Source organism: Lontra canadensis, unplaced genomic scaffold (genome assembly GCF_010015895.1).
Source record: "Lontra canadensis isolate GAN:19392208 unplaced genomic scaffold, GSC_riverotter_1.0 scaffold52, whole genome shotgun sequence".
Lineage (NCBI taxonomy): Eukaryota > Metazoa > Chordata > Mammalia > Carnivora > Mustelidae > Lontra > Lontra canadensis.
This window is the reverse complement of record NW_022631046.1, coordinates 8,251,399-8,270,637: the sequence shown is the minus strand read 5'-3', so window position 1 is coordinate 8,270,637 and position 19,239 is coordinate 8,251,399. Positions and strand designations below refer to the sequence as shown.

Sequence of the window (19,239 nt, the reverse complement as noted above, 5' to 3'; positions counted from 1 at the left end):
GTGTAGTCCTGTTGTTCTTGTAGTTAGTATCCCTAATCGCCTTCTCTAAGACCTTGACATGCCGTATTTGAAAATGCATCTTTCAAAAACTGACTTTTATAAATATATTTTATACTAACAGTGAAATTCTTGAAGGACAAAGGGACTTTTTAAAAAAATTCTTCCTTTGAATTAGTTGGTACCACAATGCCATGTACAAAATAAACATTTGTTAGTAAATTCGTATTTCAGAGTCACAACATTTTAGAGCATAGTGGTTTCATGTAATAACAGAGATAGGCAAAGTGGCTTACCATATAATGGATAATTCCAGGTCAAAATGACATATACCGATTTTTCCATTAAATAAAGCAGAGTTTTTTCTACTTCATTTATGTTACTAAGACTGTATACTTCTTCAGTTGCCAATCCCAAAGGAAAAAAAGAAAAAAAGTGACATTATGGCTTAAATTAATTTACCTCTTCGATGAAGCACTTTTTCATGATTATGAAGGACTGAAAGGAGCACTTCCTTAACTTCTGTGCTATTTACTGTCCTGACAAACATTTGAGATTTACTGTTCATATTGTTAATTGTCTTTCTGTAGGTCACTGAGATTAAGAAATCAGGCTCTGAAGCCAGACTGAGTAGAATCCAGTTACCTGGATTTCAGTCTTGGCTCTGCCACTTGCTATAACTTTGGTTATAATATAAGTGGTTAGTTTTAGTTTCTCATTTCCCTCATTTGTAAAATGGGTATGATGATTGAGTTAATAATACATGTAGAACACTTAAATCACTGTTTGGCACAGTTATTGTTACTTGATTTTTTTTATTGCTTCTCTGCCCATCTGGGTGTAGTGCTTAATAATCGCATAGAGTCCCTGCCTTTAGTGGGGGCAGGAAAAGAGACAGACTGCAGTGGAACAAAAGAATTTGGGGTTGGTAGACAAGGAATTCAGCCTAATGGTTTTCCCTGTTGGAGGCACACTTTGCTAGTAGGATTTTCAGATTTTTGTCTGTTGCCAGTGATTGGAATAATTGTAAATGCCATTCCTGGGGTGGAAGTTACCCTCTACTAACAGTTAAGTGTAGTAATTCTTCATATCAGCTCTGTGTGGTGCCTAAGCACACATGCATTTATTCATTCACTGAGCAAGCATGTTTTTAGCACTTCACCACCACCATTTGCTAGTCGGAGTTCTCATCTTCAAATAATTATTGTCCCAGCTGTAGTGAGAGGGGTGGTGGTAAGGTCCAGGCAACTCCCGACTAATTCAGACCTGAGAAACAAGTCAGTTGAAGATACTTAGCTTTTCAGAAGTCCTTCCCTGACTTCCAAGTCTCTTTTCCTTTCACTGAACTTAACGGAAGTACTGATTTGGTCTTGGTTTGAGAGAAAAAACTAGAGAGTTCTAGACCAGGTTATTCCATTCCATCTCTTGGATATTACTCCAAAGTGGAATACAGAGTACAGCTGACCCTTGAAGAACATGGGTTTGAACTGTGCTCACTGGTCTGTTTATATGTGAGTCCACTTGTACGTGGATTTTTTAGTTCTGATAAATGCAGTGCAGAACTGGGGCGCCTGGGTGGCTCAGTCAGTTAAGTGCCTGCCCTTGGCTCAAGTCATGATCTCAGGGTCCTGGGATGGAGCCCCGCATGGGGCTCTCTGCTCAGCAGGGAGCCTGCTTCCTCCTCTCTCTCTGCCCGCCTCTCTGCCTACTTACGAGCTCTCTGTCAGATAAATAAATAAAATCTTTTAAAAAATGCAGTATAGAACTATTAAATACATTTTCTCTTCCTTGTGATTCTTTTTTAAAAAATATTTTTATTTATTTATTTGAGAGAGAGAGAGCATGTGCAAGCAGGGGCAGAGGGAGAGGGAGAAGCAGACTCCCTGCTGAGCAGGGAGCCAGACACGGGGCTCTGTCCCAGGATGGGGAGATCATGACCCTGAGCTGAAGGCAGATGCTTAACTGACTGAGCTACCCAGTTGCCCCTCATTTTCTTAACATGGTCTTTTCTCTAGCTTACTGTATTATAAGAATACAGTGTATAATACATACATACAATATGTATTAATTGACTTACAGGTAAGGTGTTTGGTCAACAGTAGACTCTTAGTAGTTAAGTCTCTGGGGAGGGGGGTCAGTATTTATATGTGGATTTTCAACTGTGCGGGGGGTTGGTTCCCCTAACTTGTATGTTGTTCATGGGTCAGCTGTACTTTCTTACCTCTTATCGGTCCACTAGAAATAAAGCTTTTCATCACAGGGATACCTTGGTCTAAGATCTTAAGATTTAGTCCTTGGTGCCTAGAGCCTTTGAAAGGGCTTCTTCCATTTTTCCTTCTTTTCAGTGAAGGAAAATGGGAGGTTTATGTGTGTGGGAGTAGAGGGGAAAATGGAAGGTGGAGGGTGTGCCTTGAGAATTGTTAGTCTCCTCTGACTTTAGGGTAAACATTTTTTAAAAACTTAGTGAATTAGAGTAAAATAGTTTATCCGCTATTGGAGGAGGAAAAGGGGTTCAAATGAGTAAGTTATGTCTTTTATCCACTAGGGGGTAGTGTGGACTGTAAAAATTAAAATGATCTCTGAGGGATTAACCCTTATTTTTTAATGTAGTTGCCTTGTTTCAGTTAATTTTTGTCCATGCTATGTTTTTTTGAAATGGCTACGAGTCATTATTTTCGAGCACAGGCTTGTGACTGTACCAAACATTAACAGCCACATTCCTAATACTAGTGATTCAGATGTTCTGACATTACTGTTGCATAGAACTTTTGAGGGGAAAAAAGTGATACTTTAAAGTTTCTCTACCAGTTTTTACTCACTATTTAAAATAAATTATATTGGTAATGTGTAAGTAACATTATAACAGTATTGTCTTGTGTTTCACTGTCCTGTATGGTAGCTGCTAGCCCCATGTGGCTATTGAGCAGTTGCAGTGTGACTAGTTTGAATTGATATGTGTTGTAAGTATATAAGTATAAATTACTGGATTTTGAAGACTTTGTATGAAAAAAGATTATATTAATAACTTTTATGTTGATTACATGTTGAAATGATACTGTTTGAATATACTGTTAAATAAAATACTAATTTTAACTGCTTTTTACTTTTTAATGTGGTTAGTGGAAAATTTAGTATTATATTTGCAGCTTGTATATCTGTTGGGCAGCACTGCTGTAGAGAAAGCATTCATCAACCATTTTTATCATGCTGTATGCACCTCTAGCTCACCCTAATGATTTGTAAGGAAGTGGTGCAGTAGGGAAATTGAGCACAATTTTGGCTCTGTTTCTAATCCCAGCCAGAATAAATACAGTCAGTTCTACTATAATGAGATCTATGCGTTCCTAAAATTATTGTGTTCACAGACCAAAATTGTGTAGTAAAAACGACATGGCTCATGGATAAAATGTTAGGGACATGACACTCAAAATGTTGGTAATGTTTTTGTTTTTGTTTTTTTTAATTCCCACTTATCTTAGATGGCGAAATTGTAGATGCCCTTGAAGTAGTTTACAATTGAAAAATAGGCTTTTGCTTTATCAGTAATCCCAGAAAAGGAGCCCCTGCTTGGTAATATTTTTAAATTGCTTGTAGATGTGGTTAAAGAGACTGGAGTACACAGAGCAGACATCACTGAGGCACCTCTCAGTTTGATAAGACTAGTAGTGATAACAAAATTGATGGTGTTACCGAGTGTAGTCAGATGACTCTTGGGTGAGATGATCTAAAGATCCACAATTGACATTATTAGTAATACATTAGTAAACATCTTGTGTTTCAGAGAATAATTCTTTTTTAATTTTAGAGAGTGAGAGAGGGCATGGTAAGGGGCAAAGGGAGAGGGAAAATGAGTCTTAAGCAGACTCTGTGCTGAGTGCGGAGCAGGGCTTAATATCAGGACCTGAGATCATGATCTGAGCTGAAACCAAAAGTCGGGTGCTTAGCTGCCTGTGCCACCCAGGTGCCACCAGAGGATATTCTAAATAGGAAAAAAACCTAATGGCTGTAGGTATATGTTGGAGGTAGTATACAGATACAGGTAGTGTATATATATACATACATATATGTGTGTGTATATATATATATATATATATAGGTAGTATATAGTTGGAGGTGTATATAGAAAGTTATTAAAGTATATAATGTGTGTAGTATAATCATGTATATGTGTATATAATGTAATGTAAAGTATTAGAAAGTTGGAGGTGTATATAGCAAGTTATTAAATGGATCAACTTTTCTCATATGCAAATTGCCACTTTTTCCCTCCCTCCTTCCTCGTTCTTCCTTCCTTTCTTTGGCGGGGAGGGGCAAAGGGGAGAACGGAATCTCAAGCCGAGTCCCTGCTGAGCGTAAAGCTGGACCTGGAGCTAGATATTAGGACCCTGAGATCATGACCTGAACCAAAATCAATACACTTAATTGACTGAACCACCAGGCATCCCTGCCACTTTTTTTCTAAGAATACTGTTTATTATCTAAAATTTTACTGTATATACTTCATTCACTGCCTTAAAAAGATGTATAAGACGACCTTAATTAACAGTTCTTGATAGTGAGCACAAGTTGTTATTGAACTTTACAGAGGGACAAGACCTAGTTAATGGAATTTAGTTGACAGACTGTCAAGTGTTGCAGTTTACTGTGGTATAATCCTGAAATTTGCTCTTCAAGTCCCAATAGATCTATTGATGACCAGATCAATTTGATGTTACTTAATTCCTTTTTAAGGTATTTATAGCATGAACTATTACACTCACTCTGTAAGACGAGATAGTTTCCTTGAGACTTAGTCTTCCTGTCACTTAAATTCATACTCTATTTTTATGTACTTCCTTTTCTGTTTTTTAGTAACTAATTCCCTAAATAGTCTATAATACTTTTTGTTCTGTATGGCCTAAATTTAGTTCTGCCTGGGATTGGGTCAGAGGATTGTTTTCAAGCAAGTAGGATTATAATGCAACTAATGGTTATTCTGTTTTCTTTAAAAACAAATCCTGGGGGCACCTGGGTGGCTCAGTGGGTTAATAAGCCTCTGCCCTCGGCTCAGGTCATGATCTCAGGGTCTTGGGATCAAGCACTGCATCAGGCTTTCTGCTCAGCAGGGAGCCTGCTTCCCCCCCACACACACACCCTCTGCCTGCCTCTCTGCCTACTTGCGATCTCTCTCTCACCACCCCCCCACAAAGATTTAGAAGGGGAAGCAGGCTCCCTGCTGAGCAGAGAGTCCCGATGTGGGGCTCTATCCCAGGACCCTGAGATCATGACCTGAGCTGAAGGCGGAGGCTTTAACCCACTGAGCCACCCGGAGGCCCCAATAAATAAAATCTTAAAAAAAAAAAAATACCGTTGTTTAATAAATCTTAAGATTTGTTACTGTGCTTTGTTCTTAATTCTTTTTGAGTTGGTTGTATATGGCTATGATCTTCCTATGTGATCTCATTTGTTAAGTCTTTCTGCAATATTCCTCTTTTGATCTTCATAGCAACTCTGCATGAGAGGTAATCTTAATTATGATATAGGTAAGTCAGCTGAGACTCAGAGCAGTGCAGATTATTTGCTCAAAAGTAATAGTTACGTAAGCAATGCAGAAGGAATTTGAACCCGTTACTTCTAGACTTGAAGAAATCATACTGTACTTCATTGTCCTTTTACCAAAGAATAATATAAAACTAGAATGTGTTTCATAGTTAGCCATGTGTGAGTACTAGCAGGAAGGATTTTATTTCCTACCCACTTTTGCCTTTTTCGGGAAAAAAATGGACTCTAAGTTCTGTGCGTGAGACTTGTTCCATTTGGTTTGGATTTTATTCTTTTTTCCTCCCATAATTTATGCTGTGGGTTTGTTTGGGAAATCACTGCCATGTAGTCAAATAATTATGCATCTCTTCATTATATCAAAATCCATGAGAACTTGAGAGCGTATAAAAACTGTTTCAAAATGTTTTCCATACGTAAAGGCTTATGCTAGAATGTGTTCTGATTAATTTTTATAATTGATCAGGCCATGTGGTATGTTTAATATGTACATTCTTTAGAAAGAGTCTTATTTTGAGGAGGAACTGAGGATGAGGAAGGAATGATGACTCTGACAATGTGTTCTGAGTGTGATTTTGAGGCTATTTTGATCTTGGAGGCCCTTCTGGCTGCTTTTTATAGCCTAGAATAGAGCTGCTACTACTTTGTGTAACCAGGGAGTGGGATTTGGGGGCCCTTAGACCCCAGCCTTTTCTTTTTTCCCCCAATCTTCCAACTTCTGGATTTCTAAAAATAGGAAGACCTGGGGCAAAACAAAAGGAGGGTCGAGGTGAGGAGAGGTCAGAATTCAAGGAATTTTACCATCTAGCTTTTTTCTCATTTCTTTATTCTTACTGTAGGTCCTTAGTATCTTTATTTTATTTTATTTTAATTTTTTTGCTAAAAATGAAGACCTGCCTCTTTTGTTCTAATTCCATGTTGGTGGACTTCCTACAGTGGGAGGCTTCATTATTGCCTGTTGAGGTTTGCCTTTTTTTTTTTTTTTAAAGATTTGTTTATTTACTTGAGAGAGGAAGAGAGAGCGTAAGTGCGAGACAGCATGCACAAGCTGGGGCGTGGAGGGGCAGAGAGGGAGAGAGAAGCAGACTCCCCACTGAGCAGGGAGCCCAGTGCAGGGCTAGAGCTGAAGGCAAACACTTAACTGAGCCACCCAGGTGCCCCTCTGAGATTTTTTTATGCAGTAAAAATGTTTTACTTTGAATCCAAAGAACATTTTGCTAAAAGTAGTTCACAGCATTTCAGTTTCTCATTTCCCTTGCACTGCTATGATTAAAACAAAGCAAAAAAACACCAGTCTCTAGTTAATTAAAGTACTAAAGGCATTGCTTTAAATGGCTGTGGGTTTAACACAGTTTGGAAAAGGGTTTAATTTTTTATCTGCATCTTATGATTATTTCAGTATAAGACAGGGAAATCTCTTTAAGTATGTAGCCTGTAGGCTGTAGAATGAAATGGTGTAAGGTGTAGGATTTTTCATAAGTGAAGGTGGCGTAAATACAGTATTCTCATTGTTTTTCATATCTAAAACTTCAGATATAGCAGTGTTCTAAAACTTCAACTGCACATGCCTATTCAAAATGTTGAATGTATATTACTAACATATAAAATTACACATGGAATTACCAGTTTCTTTTATTGAGTGTTAACTATTTTTGGCTAAAAAAGTATGTTTATAAATAAAAGTTAGGTTATTTTTTCCCATGAGTGAATGGATCCTTTTGTTATCCTCCTGTGATGTGTATATCCTGCTTTGAATAACACTGCTTTAATGTTGAAGATGCAGTTCTGATAGTTTATTCTTTGTTCTTTGTAACATCAAATAGATTCATAATTCAGCGAGTATTTATTGAACATCTGTGGTGCTGGGCACTGTTCCAAATGCTGAGGATATAGCAGTAAATAAAACAGGCACAAATCTCCTTTTATGGCACGTCCATTCTGAACAAAATAAGTGAGATATGTAATGTGTTAGTAGAGCCCTGGAGATAACATTAGGGCAACAGGGATAGGGAGGGTTTGGGATTAGGTGGACCGGGCTTTTGCAGTTTCAATTATGGAGGCCTTACCCGAGAAAACACATTTGAATGAAGATCTTAGGAGCTGTCAGGTAGCAAACCAGGTAGAAATTTCAGGGGAAAAAAAAGCAAGGGCAAAGCTTTTGAGGGAGGAGTATGTTCAGCAGGTTGGAAAATTACAAAGCCGCTAATCTTGCTGGGGCAAAGCGCCAGGTAAGAGTATTAGGGGAAACATAGCTGAAGATGAGTTAAGAGTACCCAGAGTAAGGGGATCATATAAAACCTCTTCTTGGGGGGTCATTGTAAGGACTTCCAAAGGTCCATCAACAGACCCAGGAGTGAGTGGGGAACAAGGTCAGAAGCAGGAAGAACAAAGCTTGGCTATTACAGTGTACCAGCCGAGAGCTGATGGTGGCTTGGATCAGAAGTGTAGCTGCGGGGCAGTAAGAAGCAGTCCAGTAGATTTGGAAATTCAAGCGAACAAAATATGCCGATCAGTTTAGATATGGTGGAGATAAAGGGAAAGATTTGATCAGTTGGAAGGATGGATTGATGGTTAACTAAAGTGAAGATGGCTTTGCGGGAAGAGCATATTGAAGGTGGGGAAAGTCATGCTAAGTTGGGATGCTCATTAAGACACACAAGAGGAGGGTGCCTGGGTGGCTCAGTGGGTTAAACCTCTGCCTTCGGCTCAGGTCATGATCTCAGGGTTCTGGGATCGAGCCCCACATCGGGCTCTCTGCTCAGCAGTGAGCCTGCTTCCCCTTCTCTCTGCCTGCCTCTCTGCCTACTTGTGATCTCTCTCTCTCTCTGTCAAATAAATAAATAAAATTAAAAAAAAAAGACACACAAGAGGAGCTGTTGAACAAATTGTTATGGATAGAAGAGGCGTAATCCAGGGGAGAGATCTGTGCTGAATATGAGTTTAGGGAGACATCGTATACAGGGTGTATTTAGTATTTAGATTCATTGGACAACATGGGATCACTATAGAAGTGTGTAAAGAAGCCTTAGGACAGAGCCCTGGTGCACTTCGTGTTGGGGAGTCAGGGAAGGAACCAGCAAGGAGGTTGCAGCTAGACGAGTAGGAAGAGAATCAGGAGAGCTCGGCTGTAGGAAGCTGGGTGATGTTTGGCAAGGAGGAGGGCAGACCAGCAGGGTAAGATGTTACATTTAGGTCAAATAAGATGAAGATTAAGCATTGGCTATTTGAATTTAACTGTGTGGGAATCACTGGTGACCTCAATAGGCATGTTAGTGGCTAGACCCTGATTGGAGAGTTGTGTTCAAGATAGGAGGGGAGGAGAAAAATTGGAAACAATCAGATATAGATAACTTTGAAAAAGCAGCAAAGCAGTGGTGCATTAGCTGGTGAGGAGGTGGTGGGAGAGTGAGGTCAAGGTTATTTTCTCCTCTTACTGCGAGAAATTACAGCAAGTTTGTACAGTTTGGGGAAAGAGCCAATGAGGAGGGGGAACTGCTGGTTCAGGAGAAGAAAGCGATCCGACAGCAATGTCCTTGGAATAGGTGGAAAGGAGAGAAGATTTAATGCTTTAGAGGAGAGGTCAGTCTTAGCCAAGAGTGACGGTCATTTTATCCACAGTGACAAGAGGACAGGCAGAGCATATGGGCACACAGTTGAAGGTGGGTGTGCAAACTTGAGGAAGTATCTGTTTTCTTGTGAAATAGACCTCAGAGTTATCAGCCAAAAATGAGGGTGAGGATAGAGATACTGGAGGTTTGAAGAGAGAAGAGTGTTCTAGATATTTAGGAGAGAGGGAGAAAGATGGGAAAGAGAACTAATGATTGTTGGGGAGCAGCATAAGGGTTCAGTGTCAAGGTTGTATATATTTCTCTAGCCCTGTCTAGGTGCCTAGGCACTTGGCCCTCCTACATTCCCTTCTGTTTTTTAGAGGAAAGATTTTTCAGTGAGTTTTAGAACTCATTTTACTTTTAAAAAAATTAAGAGATTTTATTATTTTTTATTAGTTTTTTTAAAAAAGATTTTTATTTATTTATTTGACAGGCAGAGATCACAAGTAGGCAGGCTGACAGGGAGATTGGAGGAAGCAGGCTCCCTGCTGAGTAGAGATGCCGTGCTGGATCCCAGGACCCTGGGATCATGACCTGCGCCCAAGGCAGAGGCTTTAATCCACTGAGCCACCCAGGCGCTCCCTAGGAGATTTTATTTTTAAGTAATCCCTACACCCAGCGTGGAGCTGGAACTCACAACAGCAAGACCAAGAGATCATGTACTGACTGAGCCAGTCAGGCGCCCCTAATTTTACTTTTTAAAGGTTTTGGTAGAGTTTAAACAGTGTAAGTGGCCTTTACCTGTGTGATAATCCCAGTGTTGTTTTCTTTTTTCTCTTCTCTCTTGCCTCCTCTCTTTTCCACTCCCCTCTCCTCACTTCTCTCCTTAGTATAAAATCAGTTTCATTATCCTAATTTTTATTATCAGCATATGCTCAGACACTTGCAGCTGCAGTGTATGTCATTACTAGTCACTTGCAGTTGCATTCAGGTGATTGAGATTATTTAAATAGTGTTTTCTTTGAACTTCAAGTTTAAAAAAATAAATACATACCCTTCGAGAGAGTGAAGAAATTCTGTTGTGTCCAGTCACAAGAGACGAACTTCTTCTTCTTCTTCTTCTTTTTTTTCTTTGTAAAGATATTATTTATTTTATTTGACAGAGATCACAAGTAGGCAGAGAGGCAGGCAGAGAGAGAGGAGGAAGCAGGCTCCCTGCCTCGCAGAAAGCCCGATGCGGGCTCGATCCCAGGACTCTGGGATCTTGACCTGAGCCAAAGGCAGAGGCTTTAACCCACTGAGCCACCCAGGTGCCCCACAAGAGTTGGACTTCTTAATTTTTAATTTGGTGTTTAGCAAAGTGACATTTGTTTCATAAATGTGTCATGTTTTTCTGTTGTAGGAAACCCAGCGTTTGCTGGCAGAACCAGTTCCTGGCATTAAAGCAGAACCAGATGAGAGCAACGCCCGTTATTTTCATGTGGTCATTGCTGGCCCTCAGGATTCCCCCTTTGAGGGAGGGACTTTTAAGCTTGAACTATTCCTACCAGAAGAATACCCGATGGCAGCCCCTAAAGTACGTTTCATGACCAAAATTTATCATCCTAATGTAGACAAGTTGGGAAGAATATGTTTAGATATTTTGAAAGGTAAGTGTTACCTTTATTAATATATGCTATTAAGATTTCTCCTTTTTCTCTTAAGCGTTTTATATTGAGAATCTGAACATTGCCTTATATAAAGACCACAAAGGTCTGTGGGAATGCAATGCAGTAGTTCTGGGGCTTTTGTTTCATGCTTGATCATTCTGGGCCTGTTGCCTTCATAGATAAGTGGTCCCCAGCACTGCAGATCCGCACAGTTCTGCTATCGATCCAGGCTTTGTTAAGTGCTCCCAATCCGGATGATCCGTTAGCAAACGATGTAGCAGAGCAGTGGAAGACCAACGAGGCCCAAGCCATAGAAACAGGTATTTAATACCCACCCTCCTTCACACCACCCCACTTTTTCAAACAATATATACTACTGTTATAAAAACTTCTTTTCGAGTCTTAACAAAAAGGAAAAGGTACATTAAGAGGAATAAGTCATATCCTGTTTGTACTATGTAAACACTTCTCAACAGCAGATGTTTAAACTCTGTCTTAGGGCCTGCTGCATGATCCCCAAATGTAAAGACAGCCTATAATTGGTTTATCAAATACTCCTTGTGTACCATTCACCTAGCAGTACATGAAGATACTAGAAAACTTTTCAACCCTTTTGAGCTGCTTTTGTAATTCATCTGATCAGTAAAACTATGCCAGTTTATAGCTAGGGAGTTTGAAAATCAGTAAGCTTCTTCCTGTTACAGATTTTAACAAAATTAGTGGAGAGCATATCTAGAAATGAAGGAGACAAAAGGAGACAACTCTTTTCATCCTGCTGAATTTTGTAGAATTTCTGGATTCCATTGTAGTGTTTTGGTAATTAGATATACACACAGTCTTTCTCTCTGATCCAGATGATAGAAAATAGCATGCATTCAACATAATACTGCTTTATGTTTATAGAGTTTGGAAAGTAACCTATTGAACTAAGTAAAATAATAATTGCACGTTTGTTTTTGTCTACAGCTAGAGCATGGACTAGGCTATATGCCATGAATAATATTTAAAATCGATCTGATCATCAAGTGTGCATCACTTATCCTGTTCTGCCAAGACTTCTTCCTTTTTTGTTTGCATTTAATGGACACAGTCTTAGAAACATTACAGAATAAAACCCAGACATCTTCAGTCCTTTGGTGATTAAATGCACATTAGCAAATCTATGTCTTGTCCTGATTCACTGTTGTAAAGCATGAGCAGAGGCTAGAAGTACCATCTGGATTGTTGTGAAACGTATAAAAGCAGCGGCCCTTCTCTGCTTTTATTCATTTCCCCCATCATGGTTAAGCACTGTGAATGAAGGTAGTTGTCAGGGTTAGCTGCAGGGGTGTGGGTGTTTTTCTTTATTACTTTTTTGAGGGGGAGAGGTAGTTTTATTTTAATTTTATGGGCTCCTTTCCCCCTTTTTATGGTGATCTAATTGTATTGGTTAAAAGCAGCTAACCAGTTCTTTAGAATATGCTCTCTAGCCAAGTCTAACTTTATTTAGACACTGTAGATGGACAAGCTTGATTGTTTGAACCAAAATGGGAACATTAAACAAACATCACAGCCCTCACTAATAACATTGTGACTTTGCTGTCAAGTGTAGAATCCTTCCTTCAAGAAAAAGCTTGTGACCATTTTGTATGGCTTGTCTGGAAACTTCTGTAAATCTTATGTTTTAGTAAAATATTTTTTGTTATTCTACTTTGCCTTTGTACAGTTTATTTTACTGTGTTTATTTCATTTTCCCAATGTGACAATCGTATTTAAAAATTAAAACTGATGGAACATTCTCTTTTGGTCTTTACCATCTGACAAGTTATCTGGCAAAAGGTGGATTTTGCCAGTTTCTTTTCACTGATGCAAACTTGTGTTAAGATACCACTGAATGGAGTATTTATAAGTTGGCCCTGAGCATGCATAAAGCATCGGTATTTTTTTTTTTTCTTATCTCCTAGAAATCTGAATAAATGTGTTGGTGTTGTCTGATTAGGTAGATGATCATTGGTGTCTTGCCATGTACAGGAGAGTCACAGCAAAGCAGCATTGTGACTGACTTTGTGTAGGACTCACATGTTGTGCCACATTTGTTTGTATCTGGCATTTGGGATATGACCCTTTTCTTAGTTCTTGTCTGGAAACCACGTGTAACCACTGGTGTGTGCTATTAGGAAACACCAATCTGATAATCGTTTGGGGTTGCTAAAGCATTTATGAGTCTTCCTTATAGACCTGATGAGCAGATCTCAAGCAACCAGCTTGCCTAAGTGTCATCTGAAAGGTTTCTTCCTTTGAGTATCAGATCCTCAGTTAATGATTCTTTCATCCTTCAGTATTTGCTTTGGGAGCTCCTATTGTTTGATATTCAGTAATTTTTTTCTGCATTGACAGAGTTCCTCCCCTCAAAAAACTGTTCTTTCCCACCCTTCTCCGTATCAGATTCCCTATCCTTGTTCTTTGTAAGTCATCAGTGTAGCCAGTCCCAAGTATATAAATGTTAACCCCCTCCCCACACCCCCCTCACCCCCTGGGTTGGAACCTTTGTCTCTTGCAATTTAAGGTAATGGATATTGTAGCCCGTCTGAATTTCCCCCACTCTTGATTCTCATAACTTCTGGAGTTTCTTCAGAATGTGGTGTATTTTATTGTGCTCCTATGTAAGATGAAGAATTATCTATTAAAATTACATTTTCAACATATGAAAGTTTTTGATGACTGGTAACTGGTATCCTTCCAAATAAATGCATTGCTTGGAAACAAATGTTAGTTTAATTCAGAATAAAATTGTTCATAACCTTGATGTTGTAAATTTAAAGCTCTTGAAGAGCAGTTGACATTTATAACAATTCTTGTGCTGTAGAGGGTGTTTTACAACTAAGGAAACAGAATCACATTCTGGGGCCAAAATGAACACTCAAGTAGTGAGCTCTATTTAGTGTAGGTGGCACTACTCATGATGGTAGCTAGTGTCACATAGTGATTTGTAAGTTCTAAAATTCCAGATTTAAATCCATTGTACCACAAGAATATGTCTAGAATGGGACTCATGTCTACTGATTTGAGTTCTGGAAGTACTAAAATGGAAAAATACACTGTTTTTGTTTCAAATATATGAATTCCCGATTTCATGGCATTGTTTTTTTCCTTTGTAATTTGTTAAGAGACCCCATTGTTTCATTAAGACTCTTTCTCAGCCAGTGGAATGAAAGGAGTCAGTCTTTTGATTGAACTTGTTTAGGATTAAAAGGGGCTCTGGGAGAGGCCAGGTAGACTGCAAAAATTTGTCAGCCACCTCTGGCTTTTGGGCCTCTTTTCCTTGGCCCCGCACAGTGTGTGGTTGGTTAAAACATTTTGAATTCAGTGCCAGCATTTTTAAAAATCAGGAAATTCACATGAAAAAAAAACACTCCAAATCTGGCAACATGAATGATATGAAGATCAGGCAACTGCAGCCACGCTCTGCGTTTGTGCAGAGCACCTTCTGGGAGGAGTGGAGTAGCTGCCTCCGGAGCCGCGCGTCCCTCTCTCCTCCTTAAGAGACTCCGCAGTGGGCTGTGAGTCCCGGACCTTCCAGCCTGCTTGCTCCTTTATGTAGTCCTCTCCCTATAGCCTTTGATTTTTAACTCCTAAACTTAAGGGAACAGTGAATCCGACGGAAGTATTTTATGTACGCAGCACTGTGCCACTTGTGGATGATTAAGTGAATGAGATTGGCATGTGGCTTTTCCTGCGGACCTTCTGATGGGGGAGGGGCACAGACAAACTGCAGTTGCCGCTCTGTATGGAGAAGGGAAGGAATACTTGGAAAGGGCTGCTCTTCTGAGTTCCAGCCAGATGAACACCTCCAAGCTGGAGGAATACCATGTACAAAGCCCTGGGGGAGAGGAAAAGAATTTGAGTATGTAAGTGGCTTCTTGAAAAATCTATTCTGCCCCTATTAGGAGCTTTTCTGAAATCCAGAGGCATTGACTGGAGCTTTATTTGATTTCTCTGTTCTGTTGCAGTTTACTTTGTTTTGATTTTTTTACACACTAGTTATTCTTGGTCATGCCTAATAAAATCTTGGTTCTGCAGGTATAGAACTTAAACCCTGCTTTAGACCAAGAATATACTTAAATACAAAATCTCAGAAGCATTTAAAAATAAGCTTAAATGCAAACTGGTACTTGAACAAGCCACAGGTGCTGTGGTTTAGCACTGTTCAGAGAGGGTACGGAAGAAATCTAAGTATCCTGCAAGACACCATAAACACAACATTAGCGAGATGGAACTGTTGGTGTCATAAGAATGATAGAAATTGTCTTTATTTTTCTATTTGACAATTCAGGGTTTTTTTTTTTTGTTTTTTTTTTTTTAAGCTATTCTAGTCCTATCACATTTTGTTAGTTGCAAAGGTTTTAAAAAGGTAACCTTATCTGGGAAAGCTGGCCAAAAAACAAGTAATTAAATGCCATTATTCATGGCAGCTAATTTATCAGTCGATTTAAGAAAAATGTAGTATCTCATTGGAATAATGTATTTTTGGGCTGGGGGATAACATTTCATTTAGCTATTTAGCATGCTGCTTAGTTTAAGGAATTATATCGGGTTTATTTTTTAAATGATTTAATGATCACAAAAGCAAAACATGTTGAATGTATAACTTGAAAGAAATATAAAGAATAAAAATCTGTAATCTTCCACTCAGCCTGGTGATACTTTGTTTCCTTAACTCTATGCCCCTGTGTTAATTTCCATTTCTCATTGATGTTGGAAATTGGGAGGATTTGTTCCAAGGGTTAGCTTTGCTACAGCTTTGTTACAAATTGGGTAAGTTCCCATTGGCTGCAAAACTAGGATTTGGGCCACAGTTTTTCCTATTGAGTATGGAACTACACATGAAGAGTTCCAGTACTCCTTTTTCTCCCCAGTTACATCTGGACGGTCTTTCAGTTGGTCTCATTTCATCTGTGCCTGTTGGTGTGGCATTTCAGTTGTGTGAATGTAGACTTGGTACACAGCCAAGCCTCTACTGACTTGATGTAATTGTTTCAGTTTCTGACTTGGTTGTAGATGCAGAATAATTGCCAGAGTATTTTTCAGCCTTGCTTATTGTGTCTCCTAGCAGAGTCACAATTGAAATCTGATCATTTAAAAGTACATTTTGTGTTGCTCATTAAGGAACTTTTACGATTTTTCTCTAATCATGTTATTTGTGGGACAAAACAGGTCTTACAAAGACTGATAACCTCACTACCTTTGTAGAGAGTACCTAGCAGGCTTCCTTTTTACATACTCTAATCCATTCTCACCCACCATGACTCTTTTGAAATAGTTCTATGATTTAGATTAGTAAATCCCAATTAAATTTCAGTATAATCTAGTAAGTTGAAAGACTTGTCAAAAGCATTTTAGATAAGGTAGGTTGGTTGCACTAGATTTGAACTGGGTGGTTGGTTTTGGTAGGGAGCATTAGGACTGTGAGTAGCCAAGGGAATGAATAGGGCAAAAATCTTACACGGTTTTGTTTTTTTTTCTCCTACAATAAAATATTTGGGGCTCAGTTGTCTGTGGTTCGGTTACTCGCCTCTGTCCTTGTTGGTGAGAACGCATCCATAGACAATTTTAAATGGTTGGAGGTGCTCTGCTATGATAAAACTTTAATTTTCACGGGCCACAAAGTATTTTCAACCACTTAAAGTGTTAAGTTTGTCAGCAGTGCAAAGACAGGTGGGGGCTAAGGTTTAGCCTGCAGCCTCCTTGGCTGTGGTTGATTATTCACTGCTCTTGTATTGGGACAAATGTCTCTCCTCCCCCCTCCTCCTTAAAAAAAGTGATACATGACTGTTACTCCAGTAACAAAGATGGTGTAGGTTTCCTTTCCCCCTTTGCTGTTGATATATATATATCTTGATAGTATGCAGAGATGGAGCATTTATCAAGCTCAGTTTTTTCATGCAAGATTACTGAACATCTTCACATTGAACATTTCTTGGGAGTATTTATTTTAAATTTTTAAATTATACAGGTTTTAAAGAAATCCATACAGGTTCCTTTTTAAAAAGTGACTTAGCAGGTAATGCTTTTTTAAAATGTTACTGAAAGTTTACCTTGGGGCATTGCATTTCTTTGTTATCCATGTAATATCCATTTATCATAATCCCTGTTACATTTAAATTGATGCCATTTTATGAAGTCTGCATTATACATCTTTAACCATATTTTTATTGTGCAGTTTGTCTAAGTATTTCAGTTTACTAGATTCCTAGAAGTGGAGCTGTAAAATTTTGCTAAGTAGTATTCTCCAAAAGGCTATACTGATTTACATGCAGAAATCCTTACCTGACATGAATGTCATTTGTGTCTGCATAATATTCCTTTACATGGATAGGTTATTAGTTGACCATACCCCTTTAGTTGCCTGCCTAATCTTGGTACATAAATCTTTATCCACATCCCTGGAGAGGGTTTGGAATTCCCAGTGTAATTTGATCAAAAGATGGGTTTTTAAGGTTCTTGATACACATTAATGGTCAAAGTATTCTTTTAAGGAATGAATTTGATTAAAAATTGAGAGCAACAGTGGGAGTTACAATACTGTCACTGGTGTTTATTAAGAACCAGGAAATGTGATGTGCAGGTAGTTAATATTTCCACATACTGTCAAGAGTAACTTTGGGGATCATAAGTAGTTTCAATCATGACAAAGCAGAGTTATTTAAGACTGGCTTCTGGCAAAAAGAACTAATAAGCCTTTGGATAAATTTGGGTCTTTGCTATAATGCAATGCCAAGAGAGGCCTTTAGGGCCTTCTCACTTGACTTAGAATTCAGCCATTGGCCCTGGTCAGGAAGATTAAAAAAGGGGCGGGGGGGGGGATAGTACCAGAGACAAGATCACTTTTCAACCTGATTATTCTACAGCTCCATATAAAATCTTGCTTTTGAAGACTGGAGATGTTAATTAAGTCTATTTAAAAAAAAAAAATGGTTCTGGGTGGCTAGTAAGGGTCTGCTTTGGATCCTGGGATTAAGCCCTGCTCAGCATGAAGCCTGCTTCTCCCTCTCTCCCCTGCACCTGTGTTCCCTCTCCCTGTTGTCTGTCAAAGAAGTTGTTGTTCAACACCTTGAAATCCCGGGGCCCTGAGAGCACAATCTGAGCTGAAGTCATGCTTAACCAACTCAGTCACACAGATGCTCTTAGACTCTAACCGTCTTGAGGGCAGAAACCTACTCTGTGTTATGATCAACAATGTAAACGGTAGGAATATAGGAAACAAGTGTTAGCCTGAAACTTTGAGGCACAAATCAACTACATGACATTCCTGCTACAACCCAGTTTACTAGAAACAATAAACTTTATTGTGTTTAGTCTTGTCATTTTGTCTACAAAGTTCAGTTTAAGGGGACCTACAGGAATTCTTATATTCCAGTGTAAAGACAAATATGGGAAATGACAGGCTTTTGTTTTTCCTCCAACTTACTAACAGTCAAAAGCCAGATGAGATTCGAATGGAACTTTTATGTGAGAATTCTTAAGTTGGTCTTTAGTAGGCAGTATTTTGGGGAAATAGAAATTGTATTTTGGTGGGGAAGGTAACTTAGCCAGCTACCCTTTTAAAAAACAGAGCTGTAATAAAAAGTGATGGCAGTATATAGTTATCTGCAACATGTTAACAGCAAAGTATGTAATTACAGAATAGAAAAGCTCATGGAAATTATTAAAATTAACAAAACCCACTGAATAACAGAAATAAGATAGCCATAGTGGGCCACCATGAGGCTGGCATCTTAACAAAAATGTCCATTTCGGAGAGTAATGGAAACACTTTACTGGTGGACAATCCCTTTTAACCCTGTGTTAAAATCCCACTTAGTAAGGGATCATGAATGAAAGTGTATAAATATACTATGAAATGATGTGTATGGCCACCCATGGGAGCAAAGTAAATATTTACTGTGGAATGCCAGACACATTTTCCACTCGATGTTCAGTTATGGTTAAAAAAAAATTATTTCCATTTTTATTTGGTTTCCAAATATAAAAAAAAGTCAAGATTCTTACACCAATTATCTCTGAGACCATGCAAAGCAATTTAGAGTGTATACAACAATCATTCCCCCCCCCCCCCCCGTTTTGCTCCTTTATACAACTGTTTGACAAAGTTGAATGGCACATGCCTGGTTGGAAAATTTCACCTGTTTATTAAAAAACACACACACACAACCCCCCAACAACAAATATTCAGGACAGTTTGCTACTTTATGTCTGCACATCAACTTATAACCTAGTTACTTCTTTTATTTAGGAGGCACATGGGACTGAAAAATTTAGCTGCCCAATTTTATCCATCTACACCACAGAAAGCAGAATGAGTCCCAACACTCTGTGAAGTTTCGAGGGCTGAGATAGTAGACACTGTTATCCATAGTAGACTCAACTATTGAGTCTGGAAAGGAAGGCTTTTCCTCCTTAACAGAAATGGAAATCTCTTTAGGGCCTTTCCTCTAATTTTGCTAGACTGGGTTCCAGAGGAATAGTGA

The 19,239-nt window shown here is 38.9% G+C and overlaps 1 protein-coding gene across 2 annotated transcripts in view; it reads left to right on the top strand.

Moving 5' to 3' along the window:
* The window catches only part of UBE2N (ubiquitin conjugating enzyme E2 N), a 35,385-nt gene extending 22,964 nt beyond the window's left edge, over positions 1–12,421 (top strand). The window contains exons 1-4 of one of the 2 annotated variants that reach the window (XM_032874219.1): positions 9,162–9,194; positions 10,486–10,732; positions 10,912–11,052; positions 11,699–12,421. In XM_032874219.1, the coding sequence (XP_032730110.1) occupies positions 9,177–9,194; positions 10,486–10,732; positions 10,912–11,052; positions 11,699–11,739 (447 nt within the window). In that variant the 5' untranslated portion in view covers positions 9,162–9,176 and the 3' untranslated portion in view covers positions 11,740–12,421. Of the gene's footprint in view, positions 1–9,161; positions 9,195–10,485; positions 10,733–10,911; positions 11,053–11,698 lie in introns of those variants that run through there. The other variant, XM_032874218.1, reaches the window with a different exon arrangement.
* Positions 12,422–19,239: the final 6,818 nt, after the last annotated feature.